The following is an 18,354-nucleotide window of genomic DNA, read 5'->3' as shown; positions in this document are numbered from 1 at the left end:
GAAAATTGCAGTTCAAAGTTTTAGTTATTCACCTTGGAGTTGTTTTCAAGGTAAAGTTTATGCTAAGCTAAAAAAAACAATATTCACTCTCGTTTCTTTTAAAACCGTGTGACTTTAAGGAGATTTTAGGAATGATATTTGGGATGGGAATGATTAATGACTGTTATTCTGCCTTCCATTTCCTTGTGTGTTCAACAGAAGAACGAAAGTCATACAGGTGTGGAACAGTGTGGAACAACTTTATGGTAGAAAATATTGACGATCTTATCTGAGAGACTTTCGTTTCGTTTAGTCCCTTTTGGGCCACCGTACTGTACGTAACCTGTACGTCACGCTTCTACTGCGCAGTAGCAGCGTAGCATGCTAGCGAGTATAAACAATACTTGACTGAATGTAATGTAACATTTAATCTTACATTTTTATACTAAATATCATCGCTAAATTATAAGCTTGAAGCCAATAACTTCGAGCACCATGGAAACAGAAAACGGACCCAAAAAGGTGAGTGCTATAATGTAAATAAATGCGTCTTAATAAACAGATTAAAGAAACATTCACCCACATCAAAGAGTATACAATTCAATATAAGTTCTTTGGTCACATTCACAGTATTAAACGTGTTTAATTCCCTACTGGTTACTATATTTATCTATTATACAATGACGCTTTAGTTTACATAACGAGCTAAGTTTACCCTGCTTTAGTGTAAATAAGCACAAAGAGAATGTGTGCTCCTGAACTGCTTTATAACGTTTTAAACTTGTTTAACATTAATTCCCTACTGGTTACTATATTTATCTATTATAAAATGACCTTTTAGCAGTTTACATAACGAGTTAAGTTTACCCTGCCTGCTTTGGTGTAAATAAGCACGTATGCGAAGAGAATGTGTAGCTGAACTGCTTTAAAGCGTTATGTGATGTTGTATGACATGTAATGTATGCAGTTTGTATTATATGTAATGCTGTGTGACTTATGTAATTGTCAGAGAAACTACTCTGAGAAGTCTGGATCTGAGGGCTCAGAGGATGATGACTATGTGCCGTATGTTCCTGTTAAGATTAGAAAACAGCAGATGGTAAGCAATCTCTACCACAGCATGGTCATTGATTGTCATGAGAAATGTTTTTATTTCCTGTGGCAGCACTGTGGTTCACTGCCACTGTCTTGGTTATTTGCTGTCACCTGGTGGTTCTTGAGGAACTGTCTCATTCTTTTGCTGTGACCCTCAGCTCCAGAAGGTGATGCGTCTGCGTGGGAAAGGGCTCACAGAAGAGGAACAGAAAGACAGTGGTGGAGAGCAGAAAGATGAGGATGAGGGTCTGGGCCCCCGATCCAATGTCAGTCTACTGGACCAGCACCAACACCTGAAGGAGAAAGCTGAAGGTCTTTACACACTCCCCTGTGCTTCATATCTTATTTACAGTGTAATGCTGTGGTTCTAAACTTTTTTGACTGTCTAACATTTGAAGGCTCCCTTTACATATAATATTTACATATTTATCTATCTATCTATCTATCTATCTATCTATCTATCTATCTATATGACTGTCTGTCAATTTCAAATGAGCTTCATTAGCATGTATCACAATGTAGCCAAAGCAATTATATATATATAATATATATATAATATATATTATTATTATTATTATTATTATTTTTATATATTTTTTTTATGTATGTACGGAAACAACTTTGTCTTTGGTGCATCAGTCATTTCAAACTTTCAGTTCAGGTATTTAGTTTTTGAGGTATTAAATTGAGTTTTTTCAGTGTGTTCTCTTTGGAAATGTGTTTTTGTGTTCACAGTTTTTAGCTTGTTTAACCATTGTTTGAAATCCAAGGATCCAAAATGTTATTTAAACCTGTAAATGAAAAAGATTTAGTATTGTTATTGTGAAAATTAAAAGTTAAAACAGAAATGTTTGAATTTGTAAGATTCTGCTCTATTTCTTGGACATGTTTATTTTTCAATAAAAATGTTTTCACTTAAATTATACTGATAGTGTAGTTTGAAAAGGGGAAAAAAATACTTATTTTCTTGAGTGATCTCTGTAAGTTTTATCATAATTATTTACACTCGATTCTTACATTAATAAATCTAGCTCGAAAGGAGTCTGCCAAGGAGAAACAGTTGAAGGAAGAAGAAAAGATTCTGGAAAGTGTGGCTGAAGGCAGAGGTAAGCTAAAACAGAATCATTTACCAGGTTCTTAAATTTATTGGTATTAAGTATTTATCATAAACCTGCATCTTTCAATATCTTTATCAGCTCTGATGTCTGTAAAGGAAATGGCCAAAGGTATCACATACGAAGACCCAATAAAAACAAGGTGAGATGCCTTTCACTCTCCATTCATTTGTTAAATCAAAAGTGTTTTTTGGAGTAAAGACAACACCAAACGTGTGATATTCTCTTCAGCTGGAATGCACCACGTTATATTCTCGGCATGCCGCCAGCACGGCATGAACGTGTGCGGAAGAAGTACCATATTCTTGTTGAAGGTGAAGGCATTCCACCACCCATTAAGAGCTTCAGAGAGATGAAGTTTCCTCAGGGTAAGATCCATCTTGCCTATTTTACATGCAGCACCTCACTCACAGCTTCACACTAATGGCCCACTCTTAACTTTAATGGTCTTTGCAGCCATCCTGAAAGGACTGAAGAAGAAAGGAATCGTTCACCCAACACCCATTCAGATTCAGGGAATACCAACCATGTGAGTCGCATGTGGGGCTGTTTTGCTGGGGGCGATTTTCAGTCATTATCATACAGTGTCAGGGGGCCTTAGATGATTTTAGCTTTACGTTCATTTTAAAAAGTGCAAATAAATATAAAACCTTTAGCTTTAATATATATATATATATATATATATAATATTAGAGCTGTCAATCGATTAAAAATTTGAATCTAATTAATTACATAATCTGTGATTAATTAATCTAAATTAATCGTATACATAATTTTTGCTGGGAAAGTATTAAATATTTCAATTCAAATTAATCAATGCAGGGTTTTTCCAGGGTAAAAATGGTCTTCGGTGGTGACAGACATGGTCATCCACACAAACAGTAAAAAGTGCCCTACCCACGTGATCTGTGAGCCTGATACTGTCAATAAAGTACCCGTCACTCTCACAGTAAATCTTTCTTGCCCTCTTTGCAAAAAAAAAAAAAAAAAAAAATATAGCTTTGTAAGAGAAGATGCTTTTTTTTTTTTTTTTTTTTTCTACCATATACAATTGAATGCACCTAGGTAACAACAACTTGCTTTGTTCGGTTTTCACCTCACTCCAGTCTAAACTAACTGATTTTATAGGTAGGCCTAATTTACTACACATTGTCATTTAAATAACCTGAAAATATTGGGATTATTAAGGCTAATTTTACTAACCACTCTTGCTAAATGGGGTAAGCACACTTATGTTCTCATTTCAGAGTTGTTTGAGTAAATGATTCATTATAGACCGTGTGGACAGATCAGTTGTTGTCATGATTCATTAAAATGAATCTGTTCAAATGAGTCATTAGGTCGCAAATTGGACATTAGCGGACGTTGACGTGCTGCGTGCGAATCGCGACTGTTATTAGGACATCGCAAAAGATTTGTCAACACAGAAAACGCTTCACCACTGGATAGGATTTTATTTTTGTTTACTGAAAGTGTGGTTTATGTCAGCTGCACGTGCAGGGTGCCTGTCAGAGAAGATGAGGTGACGTTCTTTTGAGCACTATTCACACCTAACGGTTATTCAGGAAAAACATTCTCTGAATGCGCCTCGTGACACATGGATTCGGTCTTACGAACTTTTAGCATTGTGTCAGTTGATTTAGATTATTATGTGCGAGGTAGAGAGAGTGCAAAGACGGTGCACTAGAACAGCTCCAGGTTCAAAGGTCAATACGGAATGGATTAATCTGTGTTATTTTTTTTTTACGTTATTTTTTCTCAGATTAATTAATCTGAATTATTTTGACAGCCCTAATAAATATATATATATATATATATCAGAGGTTATTTTAATTTTCATATTTTAATTATAATAACACATTTAATTGCTTTTATTTTTGTTCACAAATGATGCATCATGAGATGCGCAGTATATCCGGAGACATGACATGTCAGACATGATTTTAAACACTTCATTAATCTTTATTTTCTAGAAAGCCTTTCTTTAAAGTGAATTTCGTTTTGTAAAAATTGTATCTTAATTTTAATCAATGTTTCATTAACCAATTGCCTGGATGTAATAAATAAGAAGCAAATATAACAGACAATATAATCATGACATGGAGGCGCGGGCGCGATCACTGGCGCGTGAACTGGAGCGCGTCTTACTGGCGAAATGAAACGAAACTCAGCGGCTGCTTGCCTCACATACATGAGAAATATATCTACAGAAAGCTTTAAATACCTACTTTAACGAAAACGAATTAATTCAAAACGAAAAGAAATAGGCTACTCTGATTATGTAGACTAAACCGAATGAAGTGCATTCTCTCTGTAGCGCATCCATAGATGATGAGAGTCAATATCAACTTCATCTTTGCAGCCGACACTGATTCAGAAAACATTACTTTATTAATAAACAATTAAAATGTCTCCTTGCTGTTTTGCGCATTCATGAGACCAATATCGATTCGTAAACCATAGTCGATCTCTTGGTAGGCTATGCTGTTTTCAGTTGATGATTAAACAGTGCATTGTGCGCCTCCCATCCAATAAGGCTTAACGCTTTGTGTTGCTTTTGATATGGAACAAAAGTCTCATATTTCAAATTCTGTCCATTTCATTAAGAAATTCAAGCAATAAATACCGTTTTGGCGCTCTTTAATGTGGCGTGATAGAGAGTTGTAGCTTCTGGGTATTCGCCTGTGCGTTATCAGTATCAAACGCATAGCAAAAGATTCGTGCCAGTTTTTTTTTGTACTGGATCCAGTGCTCTGCTGCTACATTGGAGCGCACTCGCCACCAACTGGACAGGGGTGTGAATTACAGTTACAATTTACAGTAGATCACCCTGAGTGTAATCTGTCACCGTGACGGACGGCCTTCAGATTTTTCCGTCATTGATAAAAAAATTCCGTCAATGACGGAAAATTTTCGGTTAACGCGACCTCTGATTATATATATATATATATATATATATATATATATATATATATATATATATATATATATATATATATATATATATACACACACACACACAGAGTACAGTCCAGTCCAAAAGTTTGGGACCACCAGGATTTGTAATGTTTTTAAAAGAAGTTTCCTCTGCTCACCAAGGCTACATTTATTTAATTAAAAATACAGTAAAAAACAGTAATATTGTGAAATATTATTACAATTTAAAATAACTGTGTACTATTTAAATATATTTGACAAAGTAATTTATTCCTGTGATGCAAAGCTGATTCCCTTTCGATACTTCACTCGTACTGCGTATGGGGAAAGGTCTCCCTTTTTCCCCGCTGCTGAAGCCTTTTTCAATAACGCAGTGTAACTGCACCGTCATTGGTTCACTCATAGACAAGTTGTTGAACCAATGGCGGCGCGGCATAGCTGCGCGGCCTATGGCGACAAAGCGCGCGAATATTCCCGCCGAAATGGGCGGGGTATAGGGCTATATAAGCAGGCGTTTCGCCATAGGATTTCAGTGTTTTCTCCTTCAGCGACGACATCTACTTCTCTTCGCTGATCTCCGCCTGAAGCCGAAGAAGCTCGCCGCCTTCTGCTCTCGCCGCCGTCTGAAGAGGCTCCCGCAGCGGACTCGCCTGGACTCGCCGGTGGAAGAAAGCGCCGGCGCCCTCGCGGACTGCAGCTTCTAGCGCCGTCGCCGAGCCGCCGCCTCCCGCTTCCCGCTTCCGGCCGCTTCCTGTGCGTCCCCTGCCGCCATCCGGCGCGCCGCCTGAGAGCTTCATCCGCGGCTTAAACGCCGCTCTAAAAGAGCGATTTCCAGCGGTTTTCACCGCTTTAAGAGCTTCCGCGGCCCTCGCCGCTCTAAAAGAGCCACCCAATTGCCGTTTTCACGGCAGCGGCGTCTCACGATGCCCCGCCACTCATGTGGTACTTGCAGGGCCCCCTGCACGACGACGATGGACACAGCGAGTGTGTCGCTTGCCTGGGCAAGCCCCACGCAGACGGCGCGCTCGCTGGAGACTCATGCCCGCACTGCGAGTGCATGAGTCTCGCTTCCCCTGCGCTCGCGGGTCGCCTTCTTCACTGAGGGCGATCTCGCCGCTCGCGCCCTCCCGTCTCCTTCCTCCCGCGGTCCGGCGAGGAAAAGACAGCGGGGTAGAGCGACTCAGCGCCAGGAGTTGAGCGAGCTCACGCCGGCCCAGCCCCCGCGTGCCTCGCCCTCTCCTCCCAGGGAACTCTCTCCAGTTCTGTTCTCTCGCCTGAGCAGCGTCCCTCCGCAGAAGCGAGTGACCTCGTCTCATTCGGGGGAACAGACGACGAACAAGACGACTCCATGTCTCTTGCGGCTTCCGAAGCGGAAGGATGGGCTGGCGAGCCGGAAGACCCCGCTCCACCGCCTCCCTTGGAACCCATCGAGCATGGCCAGGGCATGGATGCCGAGCTCTTCCGCATCCTGTCTAGAGCCGTTGAAGAGCTGGACCTCGAGTGGGCCCCTCCAGAGGAGCCGTCTCGCAGCCGCCTGGACGAATGGTTTCTGCCAGGCCGCCGCCAAGCACCTCGCCAGCGTTCAGCGCCCTTCTTTCCTGAGGTCCACGAAGAGCTGACGAAGTCGTGGCGCGCTCCTTACTCTGCCCGCCTCCACACTACGCACCGCTCCGCCCTCACCGCCGTCGACGGCGCCGAGGAGAAGGGATACGAGCGCTTGCCACCCCTAGATGAAGCGGTGGCTGCTCACCTCTGTCCTCCCGCGGCTGTGGGTTGGAAGACGAAGAGGGCCCTTCCTTCCAAGCCCTGTCGGACCACCTCTACTCTGGCTGGACGGGCTTACACCTCGGCGGGCCAAGCTGCCTCTGCGCTCCACACCATGGCCATATTTCAAGCATTCCAGGCCAAACTCCTCCGCTCTCTGGATGAGTCTGGAATCGACGCGCCAGCCTTCAAAGATCTCCGCAGCGCCACGGATCTTGCCCTGCGAGCTACGAAGGCTACGGCCCAGGCCATCGGTCGTTCCATGGCCAGCCTGGTCGTGTTGGAGCGCCACCTGTGGCTCAACCTAACGGAGATCAAAGACCTAGACAAGACGGCCTTCTTAGACGCCCCGGTCTCGCCTTCTGGTCTCTTCGGGCCTGCAGTGGATGGCTTCACTGAGCGCTTTACTGCCGCGCAGAAATCGTCTCAGGCTATGAGGCATTTCTTGCCTAAGCGCTCCAGCTCCGCTTCTGCGTCTAGCCGCCCCAGGACTGCGCCGGCTCAGCAGAACAAACCAGCCCCACCTGCAACACAGGCAGCGCCGCCCCAGGAGCATCGCCAGCGCTCGCGCCCTGCGAAGCGCCCTCCCTTCCCGAGGCGCCAGGGACCCCGGCCCAGGATTGTGCTGGACCCGGTGCCTCCGAAGTCGTCCTGATTCGTCGGACAGGAAGAGGATGGGGGACCGTCCCGTTACGACCGGACCACCCCAAAAGCTCCCACGGGTAATTTCCCCTCCGCCCGTTCATTTCCGGGCGTGGGAAACATACTCCAAGTGACAGCTGGGCCCACACCTGTTGCGCCCACTCCAAACGCCGTTTTCACGGCGGACAAATTTTTACCTCATCACAAAAAGAGCAAATTTCCTCTTCCACCCCTCGCGGTGTACGACCCTCTCAACGGCGGTCTGTCACCCAACATTATTCAACCCCTAGCCACTCGGGCCGAGGCCTGGCAGGCCATCCCCGATGTGTCAGAATGGGTCATGGGGATCGTAAACCAGGGCTACTCGCTCCAGTTTGCACGACGGCCCCCCCGCTTCGCCGGGGTGCTTCAAACATCGGTCAATCCGGACGACGCTCATGTCCTCCGGGCCGAAGTCATGTCGTTGCTGGAAAAAGGAGCTGTGGAAATGGTTCCTCCGTCAGAGAGCGAGACAGGCTTTTACAGCCGCTACTTTCTGGTCCCCAAAAAGGATGGCGGTCTCAGACCCATCCTAGACCTCAGGCTTTTGAATCACTCCCTCATGAGACGGAAGTTCAAAATGCTGACGCTGAAGCAGATCCTCGCGCACATTTGCCCCGAGGACTGGTTCTGCTCGCTGGACCTGAAGGATGCGTATTTTCACATCCAGATAGCCCCCGTCACAGACGATTCTTGAGATTCGCATACGAAGGGGTGGCATACCAATATACGGTCCTGCCCTTCGGGCTGTCTCTGGCTCCCCGCACTTTCACCAAGTGCATGGACGCGGCGCTTTCCCCTCTGAGACAGATGGGAATCCGGGTTCTGAATTACCTCGACGACTGGCTCATCTTAGCCCGTTCGCGAGACGAGCTGGAACGCCACAGATCCGTGCTCCTCAGCCATCTACAATGCCTGGGTCTCAGGGTCAACTTAGCCAAGAGCTCGCTATGCCCCACTCAACGAATTTCGTTTCTGGGAGCAGTTTTCGACTCGGTCCGTATGACGGCAGTAGTCTCGCCAGAGCGCGCCCTGGCAATTCAGCAGCTCACGGCATCTGTCACGAACAAAGCCTATCTCCCTCTGAAGTTTTTCCAGAGGCTGCTAGGGCTGATGGCTTCCGCCTCCCCGGTGCTGCAGCTAGGCCTTCTTCGGATGCGGCCTCTTCAGTACTGGTTGAAGTTCCGGGTTCCTCCCAGCGCATGGCGGCACGGCCGCCTATGTCTCCAAGGTCAATCGGGCCTGTCTTCTAGCCCTGAAACCTTGGATGGATCCAGTATGGTTCCAACGCGGAGTCCCCTTACAGGCGGTCTCACGGAGGACGGTGCTCTCAACAGACGCCTCCAACTTGGGCTGGGGCGCTGTGTGCGAGGGCAGACCGGCCTTCGGCTCGTGGAGCCACGAGAAGCCATCTACACATCAACTGTCTAGAGATGCTAGCAGTGATGAAAGCCCTTCAGTTCTTTCAGGCTTACTTGACGGGACGTCATGTTCTAGTTCGGTCAGACAGTATGACGGTGGTGTCATACCTGAACCACCAAGGCGGTCTTTCGTCCAGCCGCTTATGCGCTCTGGCGAAACGACTGCTGGAATGGGCTCTTCCGAGGCTTCAGTCGCTCAGAGCGACTCATGTTCCTGGCAGGAACAATCTGGGTGCGGACATGTTGTCACGGAGCAACATCCCCTCCGACGAGTGGATGCTCCACCCCCAAGTGGTCCTCACGATCTGGGAGTTCTTCGGGAAGGCAGAGGTAGACCTCTTCGCCTCAGAAGACAACTCTCATTGCCCAACATTTTTCTCGAAGGAAGTAGATGCTCTGGCCCACACATGGCCCAGCACGCTCCTTTATGCTTTCCCTCCGATCGCACTGATCCCCCAGGTCATCAGGCGTATCAGAGAAGACCAGCACAGAGTCCTTCTGGTGGCCCCGCTCTGGAGGAACCAGGTTTGGTCCTCAGAGCTATTCAGGCTCTCTCTAAGAGCCCCGTGGCCGATTCCCCTGAGACGGGACCTCCTCTCTCAGGCAAACAGAACAATCTGGCACCCACAGCCGCAGCTCTGGGCTCTGCACCTCTGGTCCCTCGATGGGAGCCGACTAGCCTCCCCGAGGACGTCCTAAATACCATTTCTCAGGCTAGAGCCCCATCTACGAGGCGCCTCTACGACCAGAAGTGGTCAGTCTTTGTTGATTGGTGTTCAACACGCAACATAGACCCTGTGGAGAGTGACGTATCTTCCATACTGTCTTTCCTCCAAGAACGCTTGGAAATGGGGCGCTCCCCTTCCACGCTTAAGGTTTACGTAGCAGCCATTGCAGCGTTCCACGCTCCTATTGCTGGCCAATCGGTGGGACGAAACGGGCTCGTGATCCGTTTTTGAGAGGTGCTAGGCGTTTGAATCCTCCTCGCCCTCTCACTATTCCCTCCTGGGACCTCTCGTTGGTCCTCAGGGCCTTGAAAGGAGCCCCATTTGAACCAATGGGTTCAGCCGACCTCAGGCCCCTAACACTAAAAACCGCTCTGCTACTAGCACTAGCATCGGTAAAGCGTGTTGGCGATTTGCAGGCCCTCTCTGTGAACCCTGCATGCCTCGAATTCGGGCCTGGTGACTCTAAGGTCGTTCTGAAACCTAGGCATGGCTACGTCCCTAAAGTGCTCTCAACTCCGTTTAGAGCTCAGGTCATCTCGCTCTCTGCTCTTCCTCCCTCGGCGGACGAACCAGAGCTGCAGCTACTCTGCCCAGTCAGGGCATTGAGGACCTACATAGACCGATCACTGTCTTTCAGACTGCGGATCAGCTCTTTGTTTGTTTTGGCGGCCGCACCAAAGGGTCTCCGGTCTCGAAACAACGCATTTCCCGTTGGATAGTGGATGCTATTAACCTGTGCTACTCCTCACTGGGCACTAATTGCCCCATAGGAGTCAGGGCCCACTCCACTAGAGGAATGGCTTCCTCGTGGGCTTGGTCCAACGGAGTTTCCATCCAAGACATCTGTGAGGCGGCCGGCTGGTCTTCGCCGTCCACCTTTGTCAGGTTCTATCACCTCGATGTCCCGACCTTACAAGCTCGGGTCCTGTCGGTGTGATTAGCGGCTTCCAACAGGTCCCGCTTCACGCCACCATAGGAAGTATCTTCCTTCAGTGTAACCATGGGTTCGGTTAGGCTTTGCCTCCGCTTGTCCTTTTTGCCCCCTCTGGGTGGCCAAATGCAAGCTATATCGTTCCCAGCCGTGGCACGGCGTGGTTGAATTCGTTCCCCATACGCAGTACGAGTGAAGTATCGAAAGGGAACGTACTCGGTTACTAACGTAACCTCGGTTCCCTGAGATACGGAACGAGTACTGCGTCACTTGCCGTGCCACGAGGCTGCGGCTCAGGGTCGTCGCTTCAGTCGATTGACACTGAAATCCTATGGCGAAACGCCTGCTTATATAGCCCTATACCCCGCCCATTTCGGCGGGAATATTCGCGCGCTTTGTCGCCATAGGCCGCGCAGCTATGCCGCGCCGCCATTGGTTCAACAACTTGTCTATGAGTGAACCAATGACGGTGCAGTTACACTGCGTTATTGAAAAAGGCTTCAGCAGCGGGGAAAAAGGGAGACCTTTCCCCATACGCAGTACTCGTTCCGTATCTCAGGGAACCGAGGTTACGTTAGTAACCGAGTACGATTTTCAGCATCGTTACTCCAGTCTTCAGTGTCACATGATCCTTCAGAAATCATTGTAATATGCTGATTTGCTGCTCAATAAACATTTATAATTATTTTCAATGTTGAAAACAGTTGTGTACTTTTTTTTTTCAGGATTCCTTGATGAATAGAAAGTTCAAAAGAACAGCATTTATCTGAAATACAAAGCTTCTGTAGCATTATACACTACCGTTCAAAAGTTTGGGGTCAGTAAGAATTTTTATTTTTATTTCTTTGAAAAGAAATTAAAGAAATGAATACTTTTATTCAGCAAGGATGCATTAAATCAATCAAAAGTGGCAGTAAAGACATTTATAATGTTACAAAAGATTAGATTTCAGATAAACACTGTTCTTTTGAACTTTCTATTCATCAAATAATCCTGAAAAAAAATATTGTACACAAATATTTTGTACAATTGTACACATTAAATGTTTCTTGAGCAGAAGATCAGCACATTAGAATGATTTCAGAAGGATCATGTGACACTGAAGACTGGAGTAATGATGCTGAAAGTCAGCTTTGCCATCACAGGAATAAATTACTTTGTCAAATATATTCAAAACAGTTATTTTAAATTGTAATAATATTTCACAATATTACTGTTTTTACTGTATTTTTAATTAAATAAATGTAGCCTTGGTGATATATACACAATACACACACTATATATACACACCATATATAGTTCGGCCATGGAAACCCATTCCATGAAGCTCTCTACGCACTGTTCTTGAGCTAATCTGAAGACCACAAGGAAGTTTTAAGGTCTGTAGCTATTGACTGCAGAAAGGTGGGACACCTGAATTCAATGAGTTAGAGGGGTGTCCCAATACTTCTGGCAATATAGTGTATGTATATTTATATATAGTTGCAAGCAAAAAATTTCAACCCCCGGAGACTGTAATAATTCACAAATGTAAGCTTTTCTAGAGATAGTGTTTTTTTGTTTGTTTGTTTGTTTGTTTTTTTGCATCTATAACAGTTTAGTGGCAATATATAATATCAAAATATAATATCAGTGTAATTCTTTTGAGTTATAGAATTTTTTTTGTAATACAGCTATGTTGTAATTATTCAACCCCTATTCAACACAAGTACCATGCTTTTACCATGCCTCAGAGAAAAACACTATTTTGTTGGTCAAGGGGGTTTGAACAATTTTGATTGCATTTTAAAATATTAATTATATATAACATTTTAAAATATTAATTATATTGTCTTATAAACTTAACTTAATATTGAAATGTTTTGTTTGTTTGTTTAGTCTCTCTGGCAGGGACATGATTGGCATTGCCTTCACCGGCTCAGGGAAAACCCTGGTTTTCACGCTGCCCATCATTATGTTTTGTCTGGAGCAGGAGAAACGGCTACCCTTCTGTAAGAGAGAGGGACCCTACGGGCTCATCATTTGCCCTTCTGTAAGCGCACTCTGTCTCTCACACATCATGTGTCATCTGCTAGAAATGAGATGCAGATTACCTACATGTAACAATATTTCACAATCACCATATTAATCATAAGTCAAGAGTCAGACGGGAACAATATGGTAATTTGTTGTATTTCTTTCTCTTCGTCTGTAGAGGGAGCTGGCGAGGCAGACACATAGTATCATTGAATACTACTGTAAACTCCTAGAGGATGAAGGGGCTCCTCAGTTGCGCTGTGCTCTGTGTATTGGGGGCATGTCCGTCAAAGAACAGATGGAGGTGGTAAAACAGTAAGTCACTTTATTTAAAGGGTTAGTTCACCCAAAAATTAAAATTCTGTCATTAATTTCTCATCCTCATTTCATTCCAAACCAGTAAGACTCTCGTTCATCTTCAGAACACAAATTAATATATTTTTGATGAAATCTGACAGCATTCTGTCCCTCTATAGACAGCTACGCAACTACCCCTTTGATGCTTCAAAAAGTTCTATATAGAGATCGTAAAACCAAATCCATATGAATTGAGCCATTGACTCCAAATTTTCTGAAGAGACACAATCGCTTTATATGAAGAACAGATTGAATTTAGGCTTTTATTCACAATTTACACCTCATGACATTTAAAAAGGGAAAGGTCATAAAGGACCAGGGTGTCATACTGGGTCTTTATTTGGATGCTGATTGATATAGAAATCCCGTATAAACTTATGAATGATGGTGTGATTGTAGCGGGGTGCACATGATGGTGGCCACTCCTGGCAGACTGATGGACCTGCTGAACAAGAAGATGGTGAGTCTGGATATCTGCCGTTATCTGGCTCTGGACGAGGCTGACAGGATGATTGACATGGGTTTTGAGGAGGACATTAGGACCATCTTTTCTTACTTTAAGGTACTTTTCTGCTACATCTCATGATTAGGCTACCCAATTCTAGAACATTTAGTCAGTGTGTGTGTATATATATATAATATATATATATATATATATATATATATATATATATATATATATATATATATATATATATATATATATATATATATATATATATATATAAGGGGTGTAACGGTACGCGTATTCGAACGATTCACAGGGCAAGTTCCAAATGGAAGTGATCATCCCTATGCCCTATGTGATCATCCCTCTGTAAGCAGGGTACATGCATGCCATATGTAGCCGTTTGGAATGCACTTGGCAAAGGGAGCGGCGCCATTATCCTCAGCTGGGATGTTCCCATGACAACAAAGCGCCGGCATAAATACATATACAATTTATATTTTTAAAAGTTTTATATATATTACTGTTTATATTATAAATCATATTTTAAAAACTTTTTAAATATATAAAATGTATGTTTTTTATTTGCAGCAGTTAGGCTAAAAAAAAGAAAAAGGAATTATGCCGTTAAAACAGCGTCATCTGCTGACCCACATTGTGCTGCGTTGTCACAGTAACATCCCAGCTGAAGGTAATGAGGAAATTATGCTGCTCCCTTTGCCAAGTGTATTCCAAATGGCTACATACGGCACGCGCATACCCTGCTCACATAGGGATGATCACATAGGGCATAGGGATGATCACTTCCATTTGGGATTTGCCTTGTGAACCGTTCGGTACAAATACGCGTACCGTTACACCCCTAATAAATATATATAGTGAAATAGCTTTTTTTTGTTGTTGTTTTGTTGCCCAATATTATGGTCTGCTTTAGGGTCAGAGGCAAACGCTGCTCTTTAGTGCCACTATGCCCAAGAAGATCCAGAACTTTGCCAAAAGTGCTTTAGTGAAACCCATCACCATTAATGTGGGCAGAGCTGGAGCTGCAAGCTTGGACGTCATCCAGGTAAGACATTAAGATTCATATAAGGCCCAGCATTATTCTTTCCTCATGTTCGATTCGATCCTTTTATTCTTTTTGTGAGCTTTGCCAAGTTGAGTTGTTAGTGGGATACTCCACCTTAAAAAATTTAAATTCTATCATCATTTACTCAGCCTCCCGTCATTCCAAACCTGTATGACTTTCTTTCTTCTGTAGAACATAAAGGAAGATATTTTGAAGAATGTTGGTAACCAAACAGTTTCAGTTCCCATTGACTGCTGTTGTAATGGAAGTCGATGGGAACTGAAACTGTTTGGCAACCAACATTCTTCAAAATATCTTCCTTTATGTTCTGCATAAGAAAGAAAGTTATACAGAATGCAGATTTGTAATGACAAGAGGGTGAATAAATTGACTAATTTGAATCCTACATTACTGTTTTTGTTTTGTTTTTTAAGAAGAAATTTAATTCTTTTATTCAGCAAAGATGCATTAAATTGATAATGTCACAATAAAGACATTTAAGATGTTGCAAAAGATTTCTGTTTCGTATAATTCTGTTTCTATGAACTTTCTAATCATCAAATATCCTGGAAACAAAACGATTTACACAAAAATAACGAGCAACTCTTTTTGATAATAATACAAAATGTTTCTTGAGCAGAAAATCAGCATGTTATGATTTCTGAAGGATCATGTGACACTGAAGACTGGAGTATTTATGCTGAAAATTCAGCTTTGCATCACAGGAATAAATTACATTTTAAAATATATTCTAATGGAAAACAAATGTTTTGAATAGTAGTGAAATTTAACAGTATTATGTTTTTTTACTGTATTTTTTTTTTTTTTTCAAATAAATGCAGCTTCGGTGTGCATAAAAGATCTCTTTCAAAAAAATCTTACCAACCCTAAACTTTTGAACAGTAGCGTATGCTAAAAAATCAGAACAGAATGTTTTTCTTCTATAAATCCTCACTTTAATTTGTGTGTTTTAGGAAGTGGAATATGTCAAAGAGGAGGCCAAAATGGTTTATCTCCTGGAGTGTCTTCAGAAGACCCCACCTCCGGTACGTAGCCTCTCTTTCTTGTTAAACCACATTTGAGAACCCTACAATATCTCTTCTAAAGGTCATACTTCTTACATTGTGTCTTAGGTTTTAATATTTGCAGAGAAGAAAGCAGATGTAGATGCCATACACGAGTATCTTCTGCTGAAAGGTGTGGAGGCGGTGGCTATCCACGGAGGAAAAGGTACATCATCCATTTCAATCTGCTTGTAAAGCACACACAATCAATCAGCTGTATGTATGCTGGCTCCTGCAGCTACAGACACTCTCCACCGGATGTCAGTTTCTGCTGCAGTGTGGCTCCTCATAGCATTGGGTGATGGACGTGCGTGCTAAACCAGTGCTCAAAAACTATGTCAGAACTTTTGATCTCACTAGTGGTGAACTCTGCAGTTTCTGTGGCTTCACAGACACTGATCATACGCACTGCTGTTCACATTGCCTAAAATATCTAGTAGTCTGTTATAAATGTGACTTCATTACGAAAGTAAACAGGTCATACAGTTCAGCCAAACACACACTCCTCAATAAACTCCATGTGGCTTTTTAGACCAAGAAGAGAGAACAAAAGCCATTGAGGCATTCAAAGAGGGAAAAAAAGACGTCTTAGTGGCTACCGATGTTGCTTCGAAGGGTCTGGATTTCCCAGCTATCCAGCATGTCGTCAATTATGATATGCCAGAGGAGATTGAGAACTACGGTATGTATTCAGATGATTGTTTTTTTTAAAGTCTTGAATTGAAATATAACTAAATATGATTTTTATGAACATGAAAAAAATATCAAAAGTGACATTTATTTCAAATAAATGCTGTTCTTTTTATTTTTCTATTCATCAAAAATGTGAAGCGACACAACTCTTTTCAACATAGATAATGTGTAAATTTATATATATATATATATATATATATATATATATATATATATATATATATATATATATATATATATATATATATATATATATATATATATATACACAGTCATGTGAAAAAGTTAGGACACCCTATTGAAATCCTTGGTTTTCCATATCAGAACATAATAAAAAAAATCACCTAGTGCTTGGCAGGTCATCAAAATTCTGTAAAAACAGCTGAATTATTATTACAATATAAAATAATTGGTTTTCTGTATTAGGGCATAATAAAAAAAAATCATCTGGTCCGTGGCAGGTCTTAAAATTTGGAAAATAAAACCTCAGATGAACAACACATCACACCATGTCATTATTTATTTAGCAAAAATAAAGCCAATATGGAAAAAACATGGATGACAAAGTTAGGATACCCTATGATTCAGTTACCTGTAGATCCAATTTTAGCAGCAATAAGTAATAATTTTCTGTATGACTTTATGTCTCTGATGAAGATTCTGGAGGAACTGCTCCAAAGTATAACTTTGTGTGTATGTTAAGATTTTCAAAATGTATGTAACATGTTTATTCCACAGTCCACAGAATAGGCAGAACAGGTCGTTCCGGAAAGACTGGAATAGCCACAACATTTATCAACAAAGGATGCGGTAAGTTTTTTTTACATATATATACTGTTTTCAATTCTTGTTATTGTATAATTCCATCTTCTAAGATAAAATTACCACAAACAGTGAATAATTTGAGCATCTAAACTCTTGTTTTTTTTTTTGGTTTTTTTCATAGATGAGTCTGTGCTGATGGATCTGAAAGCTCTGTTAATTGAAGCCAAACAGAAGGTTCCTCCTGTACTGCAGGTCCTCCAAACAGGAGACGAGACAATGCTGGATATTGGAGGTACAAATTACATACTTGTTGTTGAAATGCCAGATAAGCACATTGTTGCAACATTCACTTGTTTGTGCAAAGAGGCTCTGCGGTGGTCAAAAGTACAAGATAAAGGCATTTTTAACTTCTGCTTTTCCATTCCTAGGAGAGAGAGGCTGTACATTTTGTGGTGGTTTGGGCCACAGGATCACAGATTGTCCCAAGTTGGAGGCTATGCAGACAAAACAGGTCACCAATATCGGCCGCAAAGACTACCTGGCCAACAGCTCCATGGATTTTTAATGCTGTGTACTCCTTTGTCGTCACATCTTTCATTGAGAGAGGCTTCTGTGTCATGTTTTGTCATTTTGTACAAAATGTATTATTCATGGAACATTGTTTTTTTGTTTGTTTGTTTGTTTGTTTAATTCATTTCAGTGAACCTTTTGTTTGTTGCAAAATACAGTCACAAATACAGCTTTGTATAAGTAAAAATATATTAAAGTTAATGGGTTCCCTAGAGTTTTCAGAAGGTTTTGCACCATATTGATGTTCATGTAATTATGTAACAGCTAAAGTGTTACAGTATTTATGTTTTTGACAGTTAATTGTTTATTTGCTACACATCCAGTGTAAATATGTGACTGTCGATTCATGCGCCCTCTTTGTTTTATGATGCAAACTGCAATTAAATACTTCTTTGAGTTTACTTTTAGTATCTGATTACATTTCTTTGCAACATCCTGTTTATGACCAAGCTTTGGTCATTGTTAAAAAAATGTAGCACATCTATGTAAAGTTCTCAGCTTTTGTATGAAACCGGTGTGGACCATTTTTAGGCCTCTTGGTGGCGAATGACGTGGCCCCTACCCTCACAGAAGCTTGATTACTATCAAATTTAGCATCATACACGCACTCTCTCTCTCTCTCTCTCTCTCTCTCTCTCTCTCTCTCTCTCTCTCTCTCTCTCTCTCTCTCTCTCTCTCTCTCTCTCTCTCTCTCTCTCTCTCTCTCTCTCTCTCTCTCTCTCTC

General features: G+C 42.5%; 1 protein-coding gene across 1 annotated transcript; it reads left to right on the top strand.

Moving 5' to 3' along the window:
• Positions 1-293: 293 nt before the first annotated feature.
• Positions 294-18,019, top strand: LOC137017532 (probable ATP-dependent RNA helicase DDX41). Its single transcript, XM_067381893.1, has 17 exons — positions 294-501; positions 989-1,078; positions 1,233-1,386; positions 2,106-2,180; positions 2,271-2,331; positions 2,421-2,557; positions 2,646-2,718; positions 12,530-12,683; positions 12,846-12,982; positions 13,424-13,586; positions 14,407-14,538; positions 15,513-15,584; positions 15,672-15,768; positions 16,135-16,284; positions 17,034-17,105; positions 17,242-17,352; positions 17,489-18,019. The coding sequence occupies exons 1-17, from the start codon at positions 475-477 to the stop codon at positions 17,623-17,625; spliced, it is 1,842 nt and encodes a 613-aa protein (XP_067237994.1). The 5' UTR covers positions 294-474; the 3' UTR covers positions 17,626-18,019.
• Positions 18,020-18,354: the final 335 nt, after the last annotated feature.

This window comes from Chanodichthys erythropterus, chromosome 1 (assembly GCF_024489055.1).
Source record: "Chanodichthys erythropterus isolate Z2021 chromosome 1, ASM2448905v1, whole genome shotgun sequence".
Taxonomy (NCBI): domain Eukaryota; kingdom Metazoa; phylum Chordata; class Actinopteri; order Cypriniformes; family Xenocyprididae; genus Chanodichthys; species Chanodichthys erythropterus.
Note: the sequence above shows the minus strand (reverse complement) of the source record. Positions and strands in the feature narration are given on the sequence as shown.